Genomic DNA, 22754 nt, shown 5'->3' with positions numbered 1-22754 from the left:
GCGCTCCCCACCCACTTAGGGAAGCATCTGTGGACACCACCTTGCGAAACAACACCCTCCCAATCCGAGAGCCCTGGTGCAGTAGCCCGGGCTCCCTCCAAGGACGGAGAGCTAGCATGCAAGACGCAGTTACCGGCAGCCTCCTCCGGAGGTGACGCGAAGCACACAAACGGTGAGAGAGAGTCCAGCGTTGAAACGCTCTCATTTTCAACAGCCCAAGCGGCACTACGGCGATCATAGATGCCATCATGCCCAACAAGCGCAATATCGTCTGGAAACGCAGTCTGCGTCCCAGCTGAAATTGAGCGAGGCAGCGATGAAACGCGGCCACTCTGTGCTCTGACAACCGTGCGCGGCTGGAAAGAGAGCATATTTCCAGACCGAGAAAAGCGATCTGTTGACCTGGGATTAGCGAGCTCTTCTGAAAGTTCACAGAGAACCCCAGTGTCTGAATGTGTGACAGAACCCGCGACAGCTGCGTCTCCGCCTGTTCTCTGGAGCAAGCCACGAGAGCCCAGTCGTCCAGGTAGGCCAAGATGCGGATGCCCCTCTTCCTGAGGGGCGCTAGCGCTGCCTCGGCACATTTCGTAAAGGTGCGGGGAGCGAGCGACAGCCCGAACGGCAGCACTAGGTATTCGTAGGCTACGCCCTCGAATGCAAACCTCAGAAACTGCCTGTGTTTCGGGTGTATAGCGACATGAAAATAAGCATCTGTTAGATCGATTGTCGCAAACCAATCTCCCGGGCCGACTGCACTCAGGAGCTGTCTGAGTGTTAGCATCTTGAACCTGTACGTTCGCAGGTACGTGTTCAAGACTCGCAGGTCGAGGAGGGGACGAAGCCCTCCCCCTTTCTTCGGAATGACAAAATAACGGCTGTACCAACCTTTGTCCGTCTCCGAAGCGGGGACCACCCGTATTGCTCTCTTCTGTAATAGCGCCTGTATTTCCTCTCTGAGTACCAAGGCTGCCTCGGGGTTGACAATCGTGTTCACGACTCTTTGGAAACGAGGCGGCTTGACCCGGAACTGCAACCGGTAACCCATGGCAACGGTTTGCAGCACCCACGGAGAGGGGGCGCAAGCACGCCACTGAGGGAAGTGAGCAGCCAGCCGGCTGGCCTGCAGCACTGACGGCGGGGCGCCGTCGCCCCCCAGTGTGTCTGCAGGGGACTGCATCCCCTGCCTGACCTGGCTCATTTCGCCTGCAGGTTGAGCATTTGAGATTGTTTGAGAGTAAACCACACTCTTTATTGATTGCAACATGGGAACATGTACATTTATACATTTTGTTGGGTGCACCTTTTCCGGGGCATAACAATGAAAAACAGCGGGAACACTCGATGTGGTCGCTTGAACATTCAACACATCTGAACCGTGTGCAGGGGTTATGTGCTTGGGAGACCGCGATAGGGAAGTGCAGCGCCTTCTGGGGCTGACAACCTGAACAGAACTTAAGCGGCACCTCTTGTGCGGCAACAGAGGGGTAAGAGCAGCGTCTCCCTGCTGCCGGATCCCTTCCCCACTCGCAATCACAGCTAGGAGGGCTGAGGCTTCTTCCTCCTGGGCGTCGGGTCCCGTCGGGGGCCCGGGGGAGGGCCTTTGCCCCAGGCCGACTGGCGTGGAGCTCGGGCCGGAGTACGTGCTCTCGCCGGCGGCCCTCCCACTCCAGCAGTGGGCGCCGGTCTCTTGCCAGCTGTCAGAGGAGCGGCGGGCCTGTGAGAGCTAGCAGTGGGCTTGGGCTGGGGCTGGCGTCTGGGGATGATGTCGCGCAGAGCTTCCGTCTGCTTCTTCCTCAGATCGAATCTAGCCTGAATGGCTTCAAGTGAATGTCCGAATAACCCAGCCGCAGACACTGGTGCGTCCAGATACACAGCTCTGTCTCTATCAGGGACGTCGGAGAGGGTCAGCCACAGGTGCCTCTGCGCCACCACTGTCGAAGCCATCCCTCTGCCCAGGGAGAGCGCTGCACAGCGAGACGCACGGAGGATGTAATCCGTGGTGACTCTAACCTCGTTAAGAAGAGGTGACAGCGGGCTGTCCTCCGGAACCAGCGATCCAAGCTCCGCCAGGCACATTGCTTGGTACGTCTGGAGCATGGTGACGGAGCTCATGGCTCGAGCGGTGCCGGCCTGAGCCCGATAAATCTTCTCCAGCTGCGAGGCCGAGAATCTGCAGTGCTTGGACGGCAGAGTTGCGGGGCCACCGACACCATGGTTATGGGACGGGGCCAGATAAGCAGCCAGAGACGGCTCCATAGGGGGTGGGTTAGCTAAACCAGCTCCCTCGGCGCCGTCCAATTCCATGTACTGTCCATAGCCGGGCACAGTGACGCGGGTAGACAGAGGTTTGTCCCATGACGCTGTTAGCTCGCAGAGAAAGTCTGGGAACATGGGGAGGCAGTTTTTGGCCGTTGCGGGCTCCGGTGGAAGGAAAAAACCCGCAAACCGCGACGGCTTCCGAGCTGGTGGAGGAGAGGGCCAGTCCACCTGCAGCTTCTCAGCGGCACGGCGAAACAGGGAGAAAAGAGAGGTGTCATCGTGGCCGACCGGCGCAGCAGCGGCGGCATATTGGGTCGACAATGAGCTCTCCTGCTCATCCTCCGACAAACCATGGATGTCCAGGCCGATGTCCAGCACGTCATCGTCTTCCTGGGGAGCGCTGGCGGGCTTCAACCCAGGCTGAAGCCCGTCAGCGCTCCTGCATGGTTCCGGTCCGTCATCGGCTAACCCGTCAACGTATTCCATGTGGTCAGCCCAGCTAATCGCGGGGACATCGACCTGAAAATTTTCGTCTTCGGACTCGGACGAAGCCGGGGCTCCAGACTCGGAAAGAAGAGGGTCATGCCGTGCGACAGCCGAGCGTCCCAGCACTCTTTCCACAAACGTCACCCGTCTTTCCAGGGTCGAGCGTCGGAGCTGGCGACAAAACGCACAAGCTTCGGGCTCCGTCAACGCTCTCCTAGCGTGGACGATCCCCAGGCAGACAGGGCAGGCATCGTGCTGGTCGCTGTCGTGCAAAGAGAAACCACATCCCTGAGGACAGGGGCGAACAGAAGATTTCTGCTTTGCTCGCTTCGGTTTGGAGTCCATTCCCAAAACGCAAAGCGAAACGCTGCACAAGAAAAACTTGAAAATAGCGCTCCGCGGGCAGCCTACGCACCAGCTGGGCGGTGGAGGCTAACACCAACAGGGGCAGTTAAGCTAGGTTCAAGTTGGCAGACAACGGAGCTAACTAGCAGTAGCTAGCTAGCCCAACTCAGCAGAGGTGTTCTCAGCGAGGTGAAGAGCGTAAGAACTGAGGGATGACGGTGATGGCAGCGGCTATATGTGCGGGCGGGGCCTTGCGCGTGTCATCACACGTCATCTGCCGTAAAGGCGTGAATAAAGGTTTCTTCAGCCAGGACACGCGAGGGCGTGATATCCCATACTTATGTGTTGTACCGAGTGAATCGACTGAAAGGGAACCAGTGAGTTTTTCCACCAGAAATGTTTGTGTTACAGTAAGAATCCAAAAAGCTTTGGTACAAATGCACTCACTGCCCCTGCACCTACTCCCAGCCTCTCTCACAGGGATTCTTTGAAATATTGCCTCAATACATCTTCATCGTCTCTTTCCCCCCGTTTCTCTGTGTCAGCTCCTCCTAGCTCACCTATATAGACATTAGGTGTAGGTCTAGTAAAAATAGCAACGTTACAAATGTAGTGACTCTATAAGGGCAGGGGGACAAGCTGACTGATGAAATAAGGTCAGCGAGGTAGGTTAGAAGTGCAGGGAAGAGTCCCTGACCTAGTTCCCAAGATAGTTTTACACAACACTTAAGGTTCAGATTCTCTGAAGGATCCAGGGCACTTTTAGCTTTGTAAACATTGTACTGTTAAATTGCAGACATTGAAAAATACTGTATTTGGAGTATCCAAAGTATTATGACAAATAGAAACAGTATAAATAGAAACGCTTTATATTTAGAATTTTAAATATTTGTGCTTAAATATGACCTAAAAGATGATCAGACTTTAACACTAGTCACACAGACGAACATAACTCAAATAAATAAATGAGACAAAAATATTCTTGGTAATTTAATCCAGTATTACACGGCTTGCATGTTTGTGGGTTTATTCAAATGAACTTCAGGTCTTTCCAAAATATCTCTGTCAGGTTAAGTTTGACTTAGAAACAAGCTCATTCCAAATAATTTTACTTATACATAGAATGACTTGTGTGCTTCGTTCTTGCAGCCTTGCTGTGCACCACTGCTGTTCTATGTTGTACTGATGGAGTAGCTGAGAAGTTAGCCTGGATTCTTTGTGCTCGTAAAAGAATTTAGGAACCGGAGAAAATTCAGGCCTTACTATTGGACTGATCACTGTTAGCCAACGACCCCTGAGAATGGCAACAATGCTCCTGAATTTCACTGTGATCCTAGCAGCGTGAATCTCATGTGACATTTATCCACACGAATCATTCATTCAGGTGTGCCTGTGGAATGTAGACTTACTGATCGCGCAGCGTCTCATGTCTGGTCCTAGCTCCATGCCGTCAGGACAGGCGCAGGTGTACTTGGGGGAGTGGTCTGTGATCTGAGGCGCCTTCAGGCAGAGGTACTCGCAGCCACCATTAGGCAGTGTGCCCATATTACAGGTATCAGGACCTTTGGGAACACAGGCAGAAATGTAAAAATATTAAAAAAGACTTTTGGCAACACATTTATCTCTTGGAAAACAATAAAACCCCAAATGTTTTATTAACGAGCTGTACTGGAAAAGGAAAAAAAAACTTGCACAAAGCCCAAATCTCAACAGCCCAAATTTTATTCAAATTAGAACAAAGAAAATATATCAAAGGTTTAAAATTACAGAATGTACAATTGTAACAAAAAAATAAGGCCACTTTGAATTTGATGGCAATAACTAGTCTTAAAAAAAGTTGGGACACGGGTAAGAAAAGGCTGCAAAAGTAAGTGCTAATGAAAAAGAACCAGCTGGAGAAACATTTTGCAACTAATTATGTTAACTGGAAACATGTCAGTAACACGACTGGGGATAATCATGTTATATTATATCATCTCGCAGATGCTGAGGTTCATCAATCTGCAGAAAAAAACACATGAAAAACTGGATGAACCTAAGAAAAAGAAAAACCAGCATCAAATTTGACACGTAGGCGCCAGTATCTCATCAGTAAAAAGTTTCTGCTGCCATCAAACTATTAACTAGTTTGATGCTAGATTTAGGAAGCTAATCTTTATTCCACACACTTCCTCTTGCTGACTTTAGAGATGCGTAGGTGAATGCAGGAGAGTCTCAACTGCTTTTAATCTCTGTAACCCAAATAAAAAATTTACATGTAGTTTCTTAAGCACAGTTGCAGACTCATGGAAAAACACTGCAGTTTTGTGTCATGTGGGGAAGCGCGAGAATTAGGTCAGGTCGCAATCTTTCCTGATTTCTTATGTAGCTTTGGAGAGCAGCACGCCATCAGCTGTCAGGAAAAACAGCAATATCACTTGCTACACAGAGTGAGATTTTAATAAGCTGGGAATACATTTATACTTGATGTACAGTATCTCAGCATAATGACTATGTAATGAGAACAGCTGTCTAAGTTCTCAAAGCTCCAAATGTGGTAAAAGGTTTGGGAAGGAGTCATCAAACTGGGGAGGATGGGAAAAAAAGGTTAAGGAAGAGTGTAGGAAGGAAAGAAAAAAACAGAGGAGGAGAGAGAGGGAGGCAAGAGAAAAGTGAACGAAAATGATGAGGATGAGGATGAAGAAGGAAAAAAGAAGGACCGAGATGATAACAACAACAAAATTATGTTGGTTTTAAGCCATAAAAGCGTCACTTTCTCCTCCTGCGCTGCCTCTCTTTGGTCTCCAACTAAGAAGAGTGAACCTAGGCTTCAAAGACCCACTGAGCGCACAAAAAATTAATAATAAAACAGACACAACTTGGGAAGGATCGGACGAAAGCCTCTTTTAAGGAAGTGTGTCGATAAACATGAAAGACATCTGAGCGTCTCGCAATATGTGGAGACGCACAGTACTGTACCAAACCACACTTACAGATAATATTCCTCACTGGGGTTTTCCTTAGGTGCAGTACACTAACAAATAAGAAATGATACAAAAATGCAAGAGAAACAAAGATAAATCGGTAAAAGACAGGGCAGAGAGGAGTCTGAACTCACCAAGCGTTGCAGTCGAGGTCACATTTTATCAAATACTTTGCTTATCAATGCTACTCGTGTGCTTGGGGGGGCTACTCGGTGCACCTTCACTTAGCCTTGCAGTGTTTTGTCTTGCTTTTGTTGGCATTTGGGAGAAAACATTTTCCAATTCTGTGACTTCTTTTTTTGACCAGGACTCTTGATTTATTAATGAGGGAATGCAATTAGCTGCCTGCTGGCGCACAGACAAGATTGCTTCTGAGCGCTCAGTGAGTGAGGAGAGAAAACAAAGCATGAAAACACTCGCACAAACACATTTCTGGCACGCAGTGTCAAACACACCCAGGTATTCACAAGCAGAGGTGTTGACAGGCACACACGCGTGCGTGCAGTCACACACATCGAGAGTGCAAAAAAAAAAAAAAGACAAACACATCGTTTTGACGTGCCCGTCACATCCACCGGTCTAATCACACTCATCAGATTATCTGTTTATTGTTTCAGACCGTTTCACTAAGTGGATCCTCGTGTCTATGTGCTGATAATGCAATGCTTTGTACTCAGGAAGGAGGTTAGATTTTGTGTATCCTGTGTGCACATACGCCCCAAAATCCTGCTCATTATACCGAACAAGATCCTGCACGCTTACGAGTGGCAAACAGCACCTAGACAGAGACTGGGCAGTATGACAGACTGAAAACGAAACGGACATTTTGACTTATTTGAGGTCATCTGGGACAGCCCCACTTAGATCACCTGTGCTAAGCTTCTATGCGTTTCTTCTTCTTACCCTTGGGCTGCCTCTGTTCATGAAACACCACCAGGTCCAGGGGGTTGTTAAGGTCCTCTGCGACCTTGGCCACATCGTGTCCCGTCAGTCGGTTGGCGCTGTATATCGCTTCATCTTCCAAGTCTGTCCAATACACGCGATCCTGGGTTAAAATAAAGCAAAGTCAGCTTGAGAAATACACAAATAAATAAAAAGCCCTAAACCAGCCTTGATGATTAACGATCAACCTATTAAAAAAAAAAAGAAGAATAAATGAAAGATATCTCAGCTAATGCCACAGATAATGTTATAAAGCCACATGCATGTTGCAGATCCAGAACTGCTTGCGCTGTACCACTTGAGATCGGACACTTTCCTAATCAAATGGCAGTGATGACGAGATATATTTCATATTTCAGTAACAGAACACTTACAAAAATGTTTTCTCTAAAGAGGGCGTCATTCTAGGGTTTTATAAAGCTGTTGTTGCTTATCATTTTCAGAGTCCAGTGATTCTGTAATTCAGAACCGTGAGACCTCAAGTATGGAGCAAACATGCTGCAAATGAGCATAATCTGCATACAACTTTAGAATAAATGGCTTTTCATAAACACCATTTGTCTCTGCTTAGAAGCTGTGCACTGATATTCATTGTAGTCACCGTTAATTTAAAAAAAAAAAAAAAGGAAGAAAAAAAGCCAGTCTGCTGCAAAGAAATGTCCTCATCCCAACAATGGCTATTTGATTAAATTTACGATTACATTTGAGGATGTGTTGTGGTTTACTTGAATAGAGAGGTGTTTTATATCCAAGGTAACTGGTTAATTTTTCAAAAATGCAATAACCCCCCCCCCCCCCCCCCCCCCCAAAACATGCCATTTAGCCCCCATTCTAACATCTTTACCCTCCAGCACTCCAGGTATTTAAGATTATAGCCAGTCTCTCTCCTCTCTGGTAAAAATAATCAGCCCCAAATAAACTTAAAAACAGAGTCACATTACTCCAATTTGCCAGAGAAGAAAGCCCAGGTGGCACTCTTTGCTAATTTCTATTTTTAACCACCCTAATTATAACAGCTACTTAACAAATACAAGGACACAGAGGAGGCGTGGCATCTCTTGGAGACGGTTTAGTTAAAATAAGCCACCTACTCTGTGCTCGGTGGGTGAAAAGGGGAGCAGTGTTTACTTAAAAAAAACAACAAAAAACAGTAAAAACACCGTTTTAAGTCTGTAAGGAAGTTGCATGCTTGATAAGAAAAAAACAGCCCCGGTGTTTTATTGGAAAAACGTCTGTACCTTTGACTCTCTGTTTAAGCTTTGTGCCAAAGCAGAAGGTAGTGACTGCTTTGGCGGAGCGTACGGTGTCTTTGTAGTCCTAGCTCAGCTTCCTTCTCAATTTCCCTTCCGCTCTTTCACACCTGCTCATTATTCTCTTTAATGATACTACACGATATAACCGCACAAGTGCTCACGGCACTTGGTTTCCACAGCAACCCCAGACGGCTTTGTCTTTGCAAGCACACATCAATTAAGAAAAAACAGAAAAATAGAGCAAATGACTGCACGAGAAAACACAGACAGGCTGATATCATGGAAAGCTCGATAAAACAATGAAGAGACGATTTAGGAGGTGAGTGTGAGACGGAGAGACCAATCAGGAAGAGTGTCTGCAGGTTTTTTCGTCGTTACAGGGAGGATGTATTTTTATCATCTTTTTAAAGGCAAAGACCTGCAAGACTTGTATGGTGTGCGGGTATGTGTGTGTCCGTGTGTGTCCGTGTGTGGGGCTTAGTCACAGCAGCCATCCATGCTTTTTGTGCCGTATTATCAGTGGACTTGACCTCTCTCTCACCTTCCCCCCCCATCTTTCAGTGAGCTCTCCATCACTAAATCTCTCCCTCACTTAGGTTCTGATAACCTTTACTCATATGACAGTAGTTCTGAAACAATGATAGACAAATATCAGCCACGCTGATAAAACACTACTCAAATCTATTATTCCATCTCTTCTTTTTGCTTCTCTCGCTCTCTGTCTTGATTTCCACCTCAGCAGTCAGTCTCTGACATTGTTTTCCCCTTTTTACTTTCTCCACTGCCAATCTTTCCGCGCGCCGCTTGTGACCTTGAAGCTTCAAACAGCAGCACAAAACCTGAGAAGGGCAGTGCTCTTCAATTGTAGGATCAAGGTGCCCAAAAGGTTGGAAACGAAACAAAACACTGCACACTTTCAAAAATGCATATTACAGAAACAGCTGTATGCACCAGACCAGAGCTCTGGCATTACCGCCTGGTCTGATTCTTTGCATTTGAATCTCAATTCTCAACTGCTATACCTCAAAGACAGTGAGGGCAAAGGGATGGCCCAGGTGGTGATGCGAGGAGAGCAGCACTTTGCGGTTGTCACCATTGAAATCCACGCTGGACAGCAGGTGCAGCTTGGAGTCCACCCAGTAAAGTCGTCTGTTGGACAAGTCTGAGAACATGCAGGGAAGGGGGGAGAGCGAGAGAGAACAAAATCAAGAGGGGGTAGGGGAGAAGGTGAATGGAGAGAGAGAGAGAGAGGTCACTCAGAGTGAAACGGCCCAGGGTGAGGGGTATATGGATGTAATGGCCCAGTAGCTACACAATCAATCTTCTTTGACATGACGACCTCAGCCCCGTACTAAGAAAACACAGATGTGATTGTAATATTGCCGCTTGACTTCTTTGCTGGAGAAAATATATGTGCCCTTGAACAGATTCATTAGTCTTGCTGGACCTATTTTAAAGACAAACTTTGCTGTTTCGCAAATCTCAAATAACTCCACATTTCAGCCACTGCTATATTATTTATATTAGGCCCAAATCATTGTTGTGTCCTTGCTACGAGCGGCAAAGTGTTGTGGTGTTTACTTTGAAATCGAAACACCACATTGAATTTAAACAGCAAAGGAAATAATCCCTGTATTACTCTTTTTTTCACCAGACTCTAAGATTATGCTTTTAAGAAAAACATTTAAAAAACAGAAAGCAAGAATTTAATTAGTAATTAATAAAGAATTAAGCTTTTGTGTGCAATAAGCAATTCGAAATTGGTAAAACACTGGAAGTATATGAAAAAAAAGCATCCAATAAAAGCACCAAAGTAAACTGAAGGGGGAAGAGAATTAACACGATTCTCTGTCCCCATTCACCTCTCCTGACTCAATCACCTGCACTGTTCGGTGGTCTCTATGAAATCAATGACCAGGGGAACACAATTCACCCTTTCTCTCCCACAGCCGCCTGGCGCCAAACCTCTCATTCGCCTTATTCCAAAAAATAATTTGTTTTCATACAGATGCGGCGACACCTCAATTCCACAGAGTGTGGCGACTGTGTGCTTCTATTTCTCCTCAGGCAAGGGCAGCTGAGAGGAATTGGCTGGTGCTTCGGAGGGAGTTGAAAGGGATGAGGGGAGGTATCGACAGCACAGAGCGTCTGGCTTATTAATTCGGAGCCTCATACTCACTGGCTTGATTGATGAGAGCCAGACACAAACTGAGGTATATAACAATAAGAGCTACTTGGGTTTCAGCACCCATAGACTATTTTCTTCTCTCAACTTGTGCTGTTTGTCTCTCTCTGGCTTTCCTCCATGTGTTGTTTTTTTTCTTTGTGTTGAATTCACTCGAGACACTTTTTTCTCTCTCTCTCTAAAAGCAATGTCAGCATAATAACCTTTTTTTTTTTTTTTTAACAAAACTGCTGTCAGAACTGATTGATTTTTTCTATCTGGGCATCATCTTCTAGCTTTTCATCCTTCTTCCGTGGGCTTTGAATGTTCAAAGCTACATGTTTTTTTCCTTACCTAGAGTTATTCCATTGGGCCATTCAATGTGTTCAGACACCAAAATTTGTCTATCCACTCCATTCATCCCAGCCTTCTCAATTTTGGCCTGACCTCCCCAGTCTGACCAGTACATAAACCTGCGGGAAGATACACAAGTTAGATTAAATTGAAGCAGCAACCTCGGAGGCTGAGAAATCAAGCCAACGTGACCTGCCTGCATTCTCTCTGAGGGCCACCAGATGGTGATAGCTGTGGTTGTAAAAGAGACCTGAAGTCTTACAGAAGGCTACGAGAAATGGCTTTCTGATTTTACTCATTTGTTTTGGGTCATACTGAATAAAATATCAACTGAAATATTTTGTAACCATGTTACAAAATGATATAAAAACCGCACACTTGATGGCTAATAGCGGTCCATCAGAAGTCATTAGCCAATGATTGTGCGGTTTCACACTTGACTTCTTGTCAACTCGGGTTTTTTGCCAACCAAGCTGGTGATGGCAAAAGCTTCAATACAATATGGCACTTCAGAAACCAATGTGTGGCTATCTGTGGCTGAGTGCCTAGCTTTAGAGCAGGGGTGAAAAAAGTTTCTAGCTTGGTATAAAAAGTAATTTTCCACCTTTGTGACATCTTTACATTTCATCCCTTTATAGGGGCTTAAAGTATTAATACTTAAAGTTGTGAATTATTAGTGCTGTGGAGCGTGACGCTTGAATGCAGGCGGTTATAGCACCAACTCGCGGCAAGGCTTCAACTTCCGCTACTTCAAGTCATTGAACTGGACCTTTTTGTTTCTGCGTTTGTGACCTTTTGAACTTTTAATACAATCATCTAACAAATAATATGGCTTCCTGTGTGCTCTACTTTTGGTGAGTGAAAGCTAGTATTTTATTTGTCTGTTACTTAATAACTAGCAGCTTATCTGTGTGTCTAGCTAGCATTAGCTGATAACTTAACATACAGCTTATCACCCAAATACAGTCCAAAACCAGTGAGAGATGCCATTGTTCATCTTTATATACATGTTGTATCATTAAGGCACGGCCAGTTCAGTGTCAGAAATGAAAGGAGTAACTTTGCTAGGACCAGTGAAGAGAGGTTAATATGTAATGTCAATTGTTCTGAAAAACTCTTAACTGACAAAATCAACTGTACTCAGTCACACGATGTTCCACAGACATCTTCTCTCATTTTCTTTGCAAAATGACTGTATTATTAGTAAGACAGGCATTGAAAACATAAAAGGGAAAGCACTGTGCAAAACAGCAGGTACTGGAAACTTGGACCTTATCTGAATATGTGTGTCCATGATAAAACTGAAATCGTGGCTTCATTTGCATGTATTTCATGCTAGTCTAGCTTTGTAGAGCTGTGAAAAGACGTCTTTGGGGAGCTCAAGGCACCCGAGACAAATGGAAAGAGTTAGAAAGGGAAGACAAAGTGTTGCATCCCATCTCAAGAAAACTGTTAAAGTGCTTAATCTAACAGATGGGCTCAGTGCTACAAATAGCCTTTACTGACTTTAGGCCAACTTCTACACCCAATCTCTTTCTACTATAACAACACTGGCTTTTACAGACACACACACACAATGACAGTAGGACCTCTTACTCGCCCTCCCTCCTTCCTGCCTTTTTGCTCAACTCCTTTGCAATCTTTTGCTCCTTTGTGCATCTTTTCAAAATCCCTTTACCCTAAAACTAACCCAACTCACCCTTGGTGCGGATCCACAGCGATGGCTCGTGGCTCGTTCAGCTCGGTGGTTATGAGCATTTTCCTTTTCCTGCCATCTCCCGTAGCGACAGATATGCTCTTATTGCCTGAGTCCGTCCAGTAGATGTTCTTGTGGACCCAGTCGACAGCAAGGCCCTCCGGGGAGTGGAGCGAATCGATGAGCGTCACCTGCTGTGATGAGTCACTGGCCTTGTTGATGTAAGCGCTGGTGGGCGGATGGAAAGGAAATGTATCAGTAAGTAATCTGGAAATTATAAAAGCCTAATCCATCACAGAGGTGCTGGCACGATGGATTTACTACCGTCTGGCTTCCTTTCCTTGGGAGGAATGACTTGATTGTGAGTGGCTTAGATATCTTGTTGGGAACATAGATTCTTCACTCTATTCAGGTGTGAGGGGCACCCAATCCTGACACCTTTATAACAACTTCAGCCTTCACACCAAACACAGCCTCCCAGGGAGAATGAGTCTGTCTTTTTCTATCAGCACCACATGCCTATATCTCCCCTTTAACCGAGTGTCCCTTTCTTGTCTTCAGTTTCTTTGATTTTCCTACTCCGTCCACTTACTCTGTCAACTCTTCTATCCCCATTCCCCACTGACATTTCCTTTACTGGTGAAAAATGTTAAAACTTAATAGATTACTGCCTCGACAATATATGAATGCAAGAGCAAGATGGAAGAAAAAATGCTTGATAAAAGGTTGGGACAAGCAATGTCCCAAGTTGCACAGTGCCTTCACATTTTAGCAACGCCTACAGGAGTAAGAGGAGACGGGAGGTGCATCTTAACTAAAGAAGAAGGTTGACTGGTAGTCAGAGCTTGGAGATGCTCACTGTTACATTTTGCCAACCCAAATGTCTTCATCTTTACAGTCAGGTGAGTGTGGGATGTTATTGTGTGAGTGTGATAGATAATCTATGGGTTCTCAAGAGTGCCTCAGGGTTTGTAACATGGATCCAACACCACACTGTTTAACCCTCGAGGGTAAATTAAAACGGCTCAAGCATTGTGGACATGAAGGAAACCCATCGTGTTATTGATGCAGCATGCAGCTACTGAACTCTACTGAAAACGCCAGAACAAAAATTACATTTGACACAAATTCAATTTGAAACAATTTTCTTTTGCATTACATTCTGTTCTTTGATACTGAGTAATCGCGAGTTCCACTAAAACATATTTTCTGTTTAATCTCTTGTTCAATTTCTCCAATATTTAATTTTTACGAACACAGCGGATATAAAAATTCAACACGTCAGGTTTTCATGATGTATAAAAATGAAGAAAATGAGATCAAGGTAAACGATTTAAGAAAATCATTTCCACCTTTAAAGTTTAACCTGCACAATTCACAGTCACTCTTCAATTCTATTTGGGTGGGGGACAATCACTGAAAAACTTACAATTACCTGGCTGCACAAATGTGCGCAGCCTTAGACTAAAATACTGTTAAATACCTCTTTTGATTTTACTACACCGTTCAGTCTTTTTGGCTAGGAGTTTGCCACAGCACTGAGTCTCTTGATTTGGCAATACTTAACAGTCTTCTTTGCAAAAGTACCACAAATCATCGTCAGGTCACCCCACAGGTTTTGATTTGGATTCAGGTCTAAGTCTTTCCAAAACTTTAATCATCAGGTGAAGACATTCTTTTGTATTGGATGATTTGGGTCATTGTTGTGCTAAAGGGTGAAATTCCTCATCATTTTCATCTAGCAGCTGCTTTAAGTTTTTGTGCCAAATTGGTATCAGTATTGGAACTGCTCATATTTCCGTCCATTTTGAGTAAAACACAATGTATTTTATGGTATATTTTACAGCTTGGACATTCTTGTGTACCCTTCTCCTGACTGATACCTTTAAATCATGAGATCTCGTTAACGCTTTATAAGCTTTTTCTGGACCATGGCTTTTAATTTATGCATGTCACATTAAAAATGGACAAAGTTCTGAAGTCATTTTTCTTGGGGTCATATTTTCTCAACATCACAAATCCAGATATTTTGACAGTGCTATGAAGATGTTTTATATCCACTTTATATTCTTTTACTCACTCCAATTTCACTATGTCCTTAATTTGAGTTAGAAAATCTTCACATAGACTTAGGTTGAACAGGTTGGTGGGCTGAACAGAGGCTTCGGGCACAGTGAAGAATAAGACAGAGACAGATGAGTCCAAGTCCACTGAGCAGATTGCATGTTTAATTGGTTGAACCATTGTTTGCAACAGACATCTCCATCATTGGGAGAAGGTAACAAGTCATCGACCCGTGGCATGCTAATCACTATGAATTAGTCTGGAAAACCACATTATCACATTGAGGGTGAATGAGTAGTGCAGACTTTAATAAGCCTAACTATTTCGTATATCACCTTATCAGGGAACAAAACAAAATAAATTAAAAAAACCCCACAATTTACTGATAGTAGTCCAACCTAATAAGCTCCGATTTCTAATTTCATCTCTACCTGGGGTTAAGATCTGTCACCAAGGCAACTTGGACAATTTGCTTACATATATTCTACTGTGGCGTTACAGGAGAAAAGAAAACATATGGTAATGTCAAAAAGAGCAGATATTCTAAACAGCAGGAAAACTTGATTCTGATGCTATGCACTTGGGTGCAAGTGCAGAAGATTTTGCTTTGAAAGATTAGAGAAAAGAAAACACCATCAAGGACAACGCCAAGTAGATTAAGCTGTATAACTTCCCTTGCTGTTTGCTACTTAAAGCAACTTTTGATATGTGAGTTTATTTATGGCATCGAAAAATAGACTTCGCTGTGAAAAATGAGTTCATTTGTCCGTTCCCTGTCACAAGCCCTTGACTGTGTTACCAAGTTTGTGTGGGAAAATGTCTGCGTGTGAATGTGTGTGTATGGAGATGAATAATGGCAGCGATTATTGAGGCAGTGAAATTAGTGAGAGCATATGGCTCAGCTGAGATGATAGAAAGCCCCTCCCACAACCTGTCAGCCATCAGGGTGACACAAACACACACACAAATGTATGAGCAAAGCTATGATATGTGCACACACACAGACTCACACAGTGTGTGTGAAGGACAAACAGGTGCGGCTGACTCACTACCAGAAGGTGTGACAGGTTGAAGCACACAAGATGGATGGACAGAGGAGAAAGATAATGAACATGTTGGCTGAAGAATGACAAAAGTGAGTTATCTAACTTTAAGGTCCTGCGTCTATACAGTGGCTTTCATCGTTTTATATGGGCTTCCTCTGCCTTTATAGACAGAATATATACACATCATTAACAGCATTTCAATAATTACACTGAAATATACAATTATAGATCATTTTTCTGTCGATTAAACAGAATGATCCAGCAAAATCTAGTGCGTTTTCAGTTCTGTGTAGCAGTACCTGATAGGGTTAAATAAATAATTTAAAAAATAAATATAACTTGTCATTGTGTGTGCGTGCTGTATGTGTGTGTACCTGTATATTTTCTGATGATACAGATCACACCAGAACATCTTGTTGGTGGACACGTCCACATCCAGGGCCACGGCATTCTTCAGTGTAGGGACCACTTGTGTGTACTCACTCTTCAGCAGGTGAATACGACGGATTTCATGACGGTTAGTGAACAGCAGGTACGGACTCTTTCCTGTTGGAAAAGGAAAGATGTTTATGTTACCATCAATGAAACCACTGGACAGAGAAGTTATACAGAACAGCTCATCTGCCCTGTAACCCACTGCTGTGACTCTAAATTAGGAACCTACCAAATATGGGCCGTTTGTACTGCTTTTGCTCTTGGTATGTCACAGGGAAATATTTGTTACCCTTGCAAAATACCTGTACGTGAAAGCTGAACTTGTGAATCTGTACTGTTATAGGCATTTGCAGCTAGACTGCTGACTAGAACCGAAAGTATGAGCACATCACTCCAGTCCTGGCCTCTCTGCATTGGCATCGTGCCTCATTTTAGAATTCAGTTTATGGTTGTTTGATCAAGGCTCTTAATGGGCGGCCCCTAGCTTGTATTACCAGTCTTATTCATTTATATTCACCAATATTTCCCAGTCTCACAGACCCACTGGTGAAGGCCTCTTACTGTACATGTCGTTGCTCCACAGTTTTCAAATCTACACAATCACACGAAAGCCGAAGTTCTGATAGGACTCTATGCAGTCCTCTGAAAAACTAAGTACTCTTCATGATTCAGTAGCTTGTAGAATCACCTTTGCAATAACTTGAAGCTACTGAAGAACTTTGGTTGACTGTTCACAACGTTGGTTGAGTTTTGGCAGGATGATGCATAACTCGGGTGTAGGTCTGGATGACCTTAATTGGACCTTTGCAACACCTTCATTCTTTTCTTTTTCATTCTGTTATAGATTTGCTGCTGTGTTTGACATCATTGTCTTGTAGCATGACTGAATTTGGGTAAAGCTTTAGCTGTCAGTCAGATGGCCTCATATTTGATTCTAAAATACTTTGGTATACAGCATCGTGCTTGACAGTTGGTATGAAGTGTTTGTGTTGATTATGTCGTGTTTGGGTTTTGCCAAACGTGGGGCTGTGCATTATGGCCAAACATTTCCACTTTGTTCTCATCTGTCCACAGGACATGGTTCCAGAAGTCTTGTGGTTTCCTCAGATGAACTCTGTAAAGCTAAGGTGTGTTTGCCGCTGTCTTTCTTAAGAGAAGAGGCTATCGCCACACTTGTTCAATCTTTTTGTGGCATCATGAACTGTCATGAACTTTGACATTTAACACCCTAATAGGGTTTTTTAAAGTCTGAGATGTAGCTCTTGGGGTTTTAAGCAATTTCTCTGGGCATTGCATGGCCTGACCTTAAGAGGAATTTATTGGGACGCCCATTCCTGGGAACATTGTGACATTTTGTTAACACACATACACACAAAATAGGCTGTTCTAGTGTTTCCCTTTGCTATTCTTCACCAGTCTAATAACCTACATACTGTTGTGTACAAAGATACCGTGGGTAGTGCTGAGTGTTTAGCCTTATTCCCAAAAGGGAACATAATGTAAGCCAACTGTACTTTGCATTTGTACTATTTAGGTCCTTAAAGCATGTATTTTTGATGATGTGAACATAAATTATGTATCCAAACAACCCCTTTAAAATAATGTTTCCCATCTACACATAGATTTTAGAACAACATCATATTATTGAGTGAGTTTTTCACACAATTATGCACAACAGGGAAAATGATGTATGTGGTATGATTCAGTCCACATGGAAAACACACACCCCTTTTTAAAGACTATTGTTTTGGAATAAACATGCAAGTGTGGTGTCCTACTGTTGGAAAAAGTTACATTACTCTTGTTAGTGAAGTGACCCAACAAGAGCCATGCCACAGTCTATTTTAAGTACAACAGTGCATTGCTGGGTTTTTTTTTCAGGGGCATTCAGGATGTGGCGTTCACTGGCACATTAGTTACCTGGTAGCGGACACACTTCAGCTGACTGAAGGTGAGGATGGCTCAAGCATTTGAATAATTCTAGGTAGGTGACAAGGTCAACTCTAGCACACAGAGATACCTTAGTTTGTGAGCATGGGAGTTGCTGTGACATCTATATTTTTGTCATCAAGCACTTTCAACCTAAAATACAAGAAATGTAGTCCTGGACTCTCACTACAGTGCAGCTAATAATACATTAATGTTTCTTTTAATTTAGCAGCACTGGTGTGTCCTGGATTGCCACTCCCATTACATTTTCCAGCACGTTTTTTCACGTTTGTTCTCTGTCCTAGCTGTCACGTCATCTTTATTCTCCACTGTCCACAAAAATCAAAACAGCATTCAAACAAGACAAAGCCGGCCGGCAGCAACGTTCGAGCGTGCACAGACAGCACAAACTCCTACTTTCACACAGACTCAACCGTGCTTTGACAGGTTTCCTCAGCCCTGGTTTATTACAGGCCACTGCACAAGGAGAAAATATTACAGTTCTACTACTGCTAGGATCCAATCATTTTTCTCTTACTGCTGGTTTGTAATCATCAATTTCCCCTGCTGAGAGGGCGAGTGAGCGAGAAAGCGAGAGAGAGACAAAGGAACAGGCAAGCGCAAGTAAATCTGACAAATGCAGGTAAAGTCAGGGAGAAAAGATCATTAAGAGGATGTAATTAAGGAAGGACGAAGGAAAAAGCCATCAACAAAACAAGTGAAAACATGGGAAAGTGGGAAAAAGAGAGAGAAAAGTAAGAACATTTTGAAGCCTGTATAATGAGGACATGGATAACTCCGACATGTCTTTCATCAATCCCCACAGACTCACTTTTTCACGACAATATCTCTTATCCCTCATCGGTGTTGTCACAGCAATATGTCCTTCTGAAGTTTATTTTTTAAAAAAAGAAAAAAAGAAGCTGAGTCACTGTTTTCCAAAAGGCCCCAGCACTACAGATGTCATCAAAAAGTGCAAGATTATCTCTTCTACAAGATATTGCAAAGCTACAGTCAGCTATCTGAACAGCAACATGGTTCCATAAATATATTTTAATCTGCAGTGCTCGTTCAGGGCTGCTCTGCCCCATCAGCCAATTAAGATAAAGCTGCAAAAGGATAAGTGCAGCCTGGGAAACACTGTTATTGTTGAGTTAAACACTGTTATATACATGACATTCCTGCAGTGATACCTTTGTTCCATTTACAGGGCACACAAAGCAACTAAAGCAACCTGCTGTGTTCACTTTTTGGACAGCAGCTTCATCACAGTGTGAAACAAGCTGCTGCAGCTTCATCCCTGCCTTCTTCTGGCTAGCTGCCACTCTGAAAACATCCTGAGCGCTCGTGAGCCAATATACTGAAAGTGAACTGTAAATATATCGTGTGACATCATGTTTACCATTTGGTTCCAAATGATATCTTCTCATTTTCAATCCCAAATGTGCAGAACAGGAGCGTCCTGTTTGTTACTGCAGGAATGGCTTCAGTCTGTGAACCACAGGCTGTGTCTGTCAGGACCCACAGGCTTAATCATTCAAACCAAAACTTTCAACAGAGTTCTGTCATAGTGCTTGTTGCCCGTTTCCATCCTTTACATTATGACCCCAGTGTGTGGAACTTGTCTTTATTATAGGTCTCCACTTACAGACCTTATCACGTTCTCATTCATGCAAACATCGAAATCAGCCAATCACATGGCAGAAGCTCAATGCAGACATCAGCTGGAGTTCAAGGCAAGCATCTGAATGAACATGGCATGACTAGATATCAGACGTGCTTTAGAAGTTGCTGGGACTTTCCAACACAATCATCTCCGAGGTTTACAGAGGACGGTCTGAACGTAACAGGCGAGCAGCAGTTCTCTGGGAGAAGATGCTTCAGTGATGTCAGAGAAGAAGTGTGTCGAGCGTGACAGGAAGGTAAGAGTGACTCAAATAACCACCTGTTACCACCAAAGAGCTTCTCTGAATGCACCTCATGTTGGAAAGCAGATGGGCTACAGCAGCATCAGACCACAGGGCGCCACATCGCCCAGCTACAAACAGAAACCTGAGGTTGCAGTATGCACAGGCTTTCTGTAGCAGACTTTGGTATAAACATCATAACTGCATGGATTCCTCCTGCATTGGATCAGTGGTGCTACAGTGTGAGGGATATTTCCACGTCCATGCCTTTCTAACCACAGTGTACCAACTCCTGCAGGACGATGTGTAACAAAGCACCAGTCCTCTAACTGGTTTCATGAACAGTTCATGGTCCACAAATAGTCCCCACAGCTATTTGTAAAGATAAGAGGATAGATGGGTGGACGGGTTTTAATTGCGTTCTGTACGTAGTACGTATAAAACAGAGCATGTGTACAGATATTTTCAGATCTAATGAAAAGTCTTAATAGTCACTTACTGTTGCAGCCAGCTATGACCACCCGGACATCTACGGCGGCATGCTCTTTAATGATCTGCACAAACAGATAATAGTTTTCAGTATTTGGGCTCTACACCATGAAACCGTGACTGGAGTTCAGTGAAAATATGCAGCTGGTGCTCCTGTGCAGTGCAGCGCTGGAGAAAGGGCCAGAACCTGTCTGATGGCTTTAGCTCCCACTGAGTCAATGAAAGTTGCAGACGTCCAGTCCAGGATGATGGAGTGGACTGTGCTGAAAGGCTCAAGGAAGACCGCCTCCTCTGAGTCGCCATGTCTGTCGCCAAACTGGCCGTTCTTCTGATCCTCCGCCACGTGGCTCTGGGACAAAACGTCATGAGTCACTGCCTCATCCTTGTACTAGAAACAAAGCAGCACCACAAAACATATTTTATATATATATATATATATATATATATATATATATACACATACATACACACACACACACACACACACACACACGACCGTCACATGAGTGTGTATTTAACCTGTTGACAAAGCTCAAAGTTTGGATAGACAAAAGAAAAGCAGTGACCCACCTTGGCACAGATTTTCAGCAGAGACGACCGATTGCTGTTCGTCTTCTCCTTTCTTTTTTTTTTTTGGGCTTTCCGAGCAGCTTGTAAGTGTTCAGGGTTTAGCCCCGTCTGTAAAGATCAACATAATCACAACAGAGCTGTTAACATCCAACTCAGCACGTCATTCTTCCTCACTCATTTACCTCTACCATTACCTCACGTCTTATTTTGGCATTTTCTCTGATAATTATTCATATTACATTACATAATACACTTGTTATTAATCTCATGTCTTTATCCTGTCTTCCTTCTCTCCCCCCAACCAATCACAGCAGATGGCCCCGCCCCTCCCTGAGCCTGGTTCTGCTGGAGGTTTCTTCCTGTTAAAAGGGAGTTTTTCCTTCCCGCTGTCGCCAAAGTGCTGCTCATAGGGGGTCATATGATTGTTGGGTTTTTCTCTGTATCTATTAATGTAGGGTCTACCTTACAATATAAAGCACCTTGCGGTGACTGTTGTTGTGACTTGGCGCTGTGTAAATAAAGCTGAATTGAATATGAAAAACAAAAATGAGAACTGAAACAATGTTTACAAAACAAACACATATCGACGTCTTTACTTTTGAACTTTAACACAATAAGCATGAAGCACATGATCAACTGCTTTCAGTAACATCTGTGCTTCACCTGATTTGTCACAAAACAAGTGTTAATCTTGCACAAAGATAACCTGAGTAAAAGCAAAATGCAGTTTTCAATGTGTGATTTCATTGTTTAACCAACACAAGCTATCTAAACCTGCACCTAGGTGAAAACGTAATTACCCAGAATTCATAGTTCCATCAACTGTCCAAGCTCTGAAGCAGTAAAGTAATGACCCTGTTACCCTTTGCAGCTGATCGTGGCACCGTGTTGCTTTTTGAGCTCTTGTAGCGTCTCTTTGTGTTATTGATGCGATCAGGCATGGCTGTGACTCGTAAACACTGAGCTCAATCCATGATCTTACAACGGGACTCTTTTCCCCTTTAAGGACTCAACATGCCTCCACAGTAGCAACAGAGACTGATCCCTAGGAATCAGGTGTTGCTGGTAAAGCTGGCACAGTTACTCCTTAGGTTAAGACTGGGAGAGGCTGGGAATATTTCCCACACGGTGCTTAGATACTGGATAAACCTTTAATTCACACAGTAAAGTTAAAATGTATTCTTTGCTCTTAGTTATTTGAACACACAGAAAAGCAGAAATGACAAACGTAGAAACGTTTTCACTGAACTGTTGAAGCTTCAGCTGTAACGTGAACAGGCTACAACTGCAAACCTTCATTTGTAGCCAAGACAGTGAAAACACAAGCAAACTGACTTCCTGCTCATCTCAAAGTAGAGCTGTGCTCGCATCTACCACCAGATGATTACACGCTCACGCTGCTCCTCTCAGACTGAGTCAGGTAAGACCCAGTGATAATAAGTGCTTCACATATTTCCCCCACAAAAGGGTTTCTGTTTGCTTCCACACACTCAAACACACTGCTACCTTCTCCTTGAGGCTGTTCACATACAGGTCACTGTTAGCAAAGTAGATTGAAGAGTTGGAGTGGAAGATCTTAATCCCCTCATATTCAGCCGCCTGAGAACACAAACAGCAGGCTTGGTCAGTGTGGATGTTTCACACGGAGCAGGTTTCTCTCCTCACACATTTACCTCTTCATACTCGTCGACGTCACAGTAGAGCCCCGTGTTAGCGACGTGACCCAGGATGGAAGTTTTAGGGCTGGAAGAGAAAGAAAACAGCTCAGAGCACAAATCAAACCTGCTCTTTGAAAACTCTCACAGCTGCCTTTAAGCTTCAGTTCAAGGAAAAACACATATCCGAATCATTA

At 44.0% G+C, this 22754-nt stretch overlaps 1 protein-coding gene across 3 annotated transcripts in view; it reads right to left on the bottom strand.

Moving 5' to 3' along the window:
• Positions 1-22754, bottom strand: part of LOC113008944 (prestin-like) — a 46893-nt gene that overhangs the window by 15511 nt on the left and 8628 nt on the right. For 2 of the 3 annotated variants that reach the window (XM_080291205.1, XM_080291203.1), the window contains exons 13-23: positions 22576-22645; positions 22409-22501; positions 20903-21010; positions 20520-20720; positions 20343-20397; positions 15947-16118; positions 12466-12690; positions 10767-10885; positions 9271-9410; positions 6957-7098; positions 4500-4652 (exon numbers count right to left, since the gene is read on the bottom strand). In XM_080291205.1, coding sequence (XP_080147331.1) covers positions 4500-4652; positions 6957-7098; positions 9271-9410; positions 10767-10885; positions 12466-12690; positions 15947-16118; positions 20343-20397; positions 20520-20720; positions 20903-21010; positions 22409-22501; positions 22576-22645 — 1478 coding nt within the window. The remainder of the gene's footprint in view (positions 1-4499; positions 4653-6956; positions 7099-9270; positions 9411-10766; positions 10886-12465; positions 12691-15946; positions 16119-20342; positions 20398-20519; positions 20721-20902; positions 21011-22408; positions 22502-22575; positions 22646-22754) is intronic. The other variant, XM_080291204.1, reaches the window with a different exon arrangement.

This window comes from Astatotilapia calliptera, chromosome 17 (genome assembly GCF_964374335.1).
Source record: "Astatotilapia calliptera chromosome 17, fAstCal68.1, whole genome shotgun sequence".
NCBI lineage: Eukaryota > Metazoa > Chordata > Actinopteri > Cichliformes > Cichlidae > Astatotilapia > Astatotilapia calliptera.
This window is presented reverse-complemented; position numbering and strand designations above follow the sequence as displayed.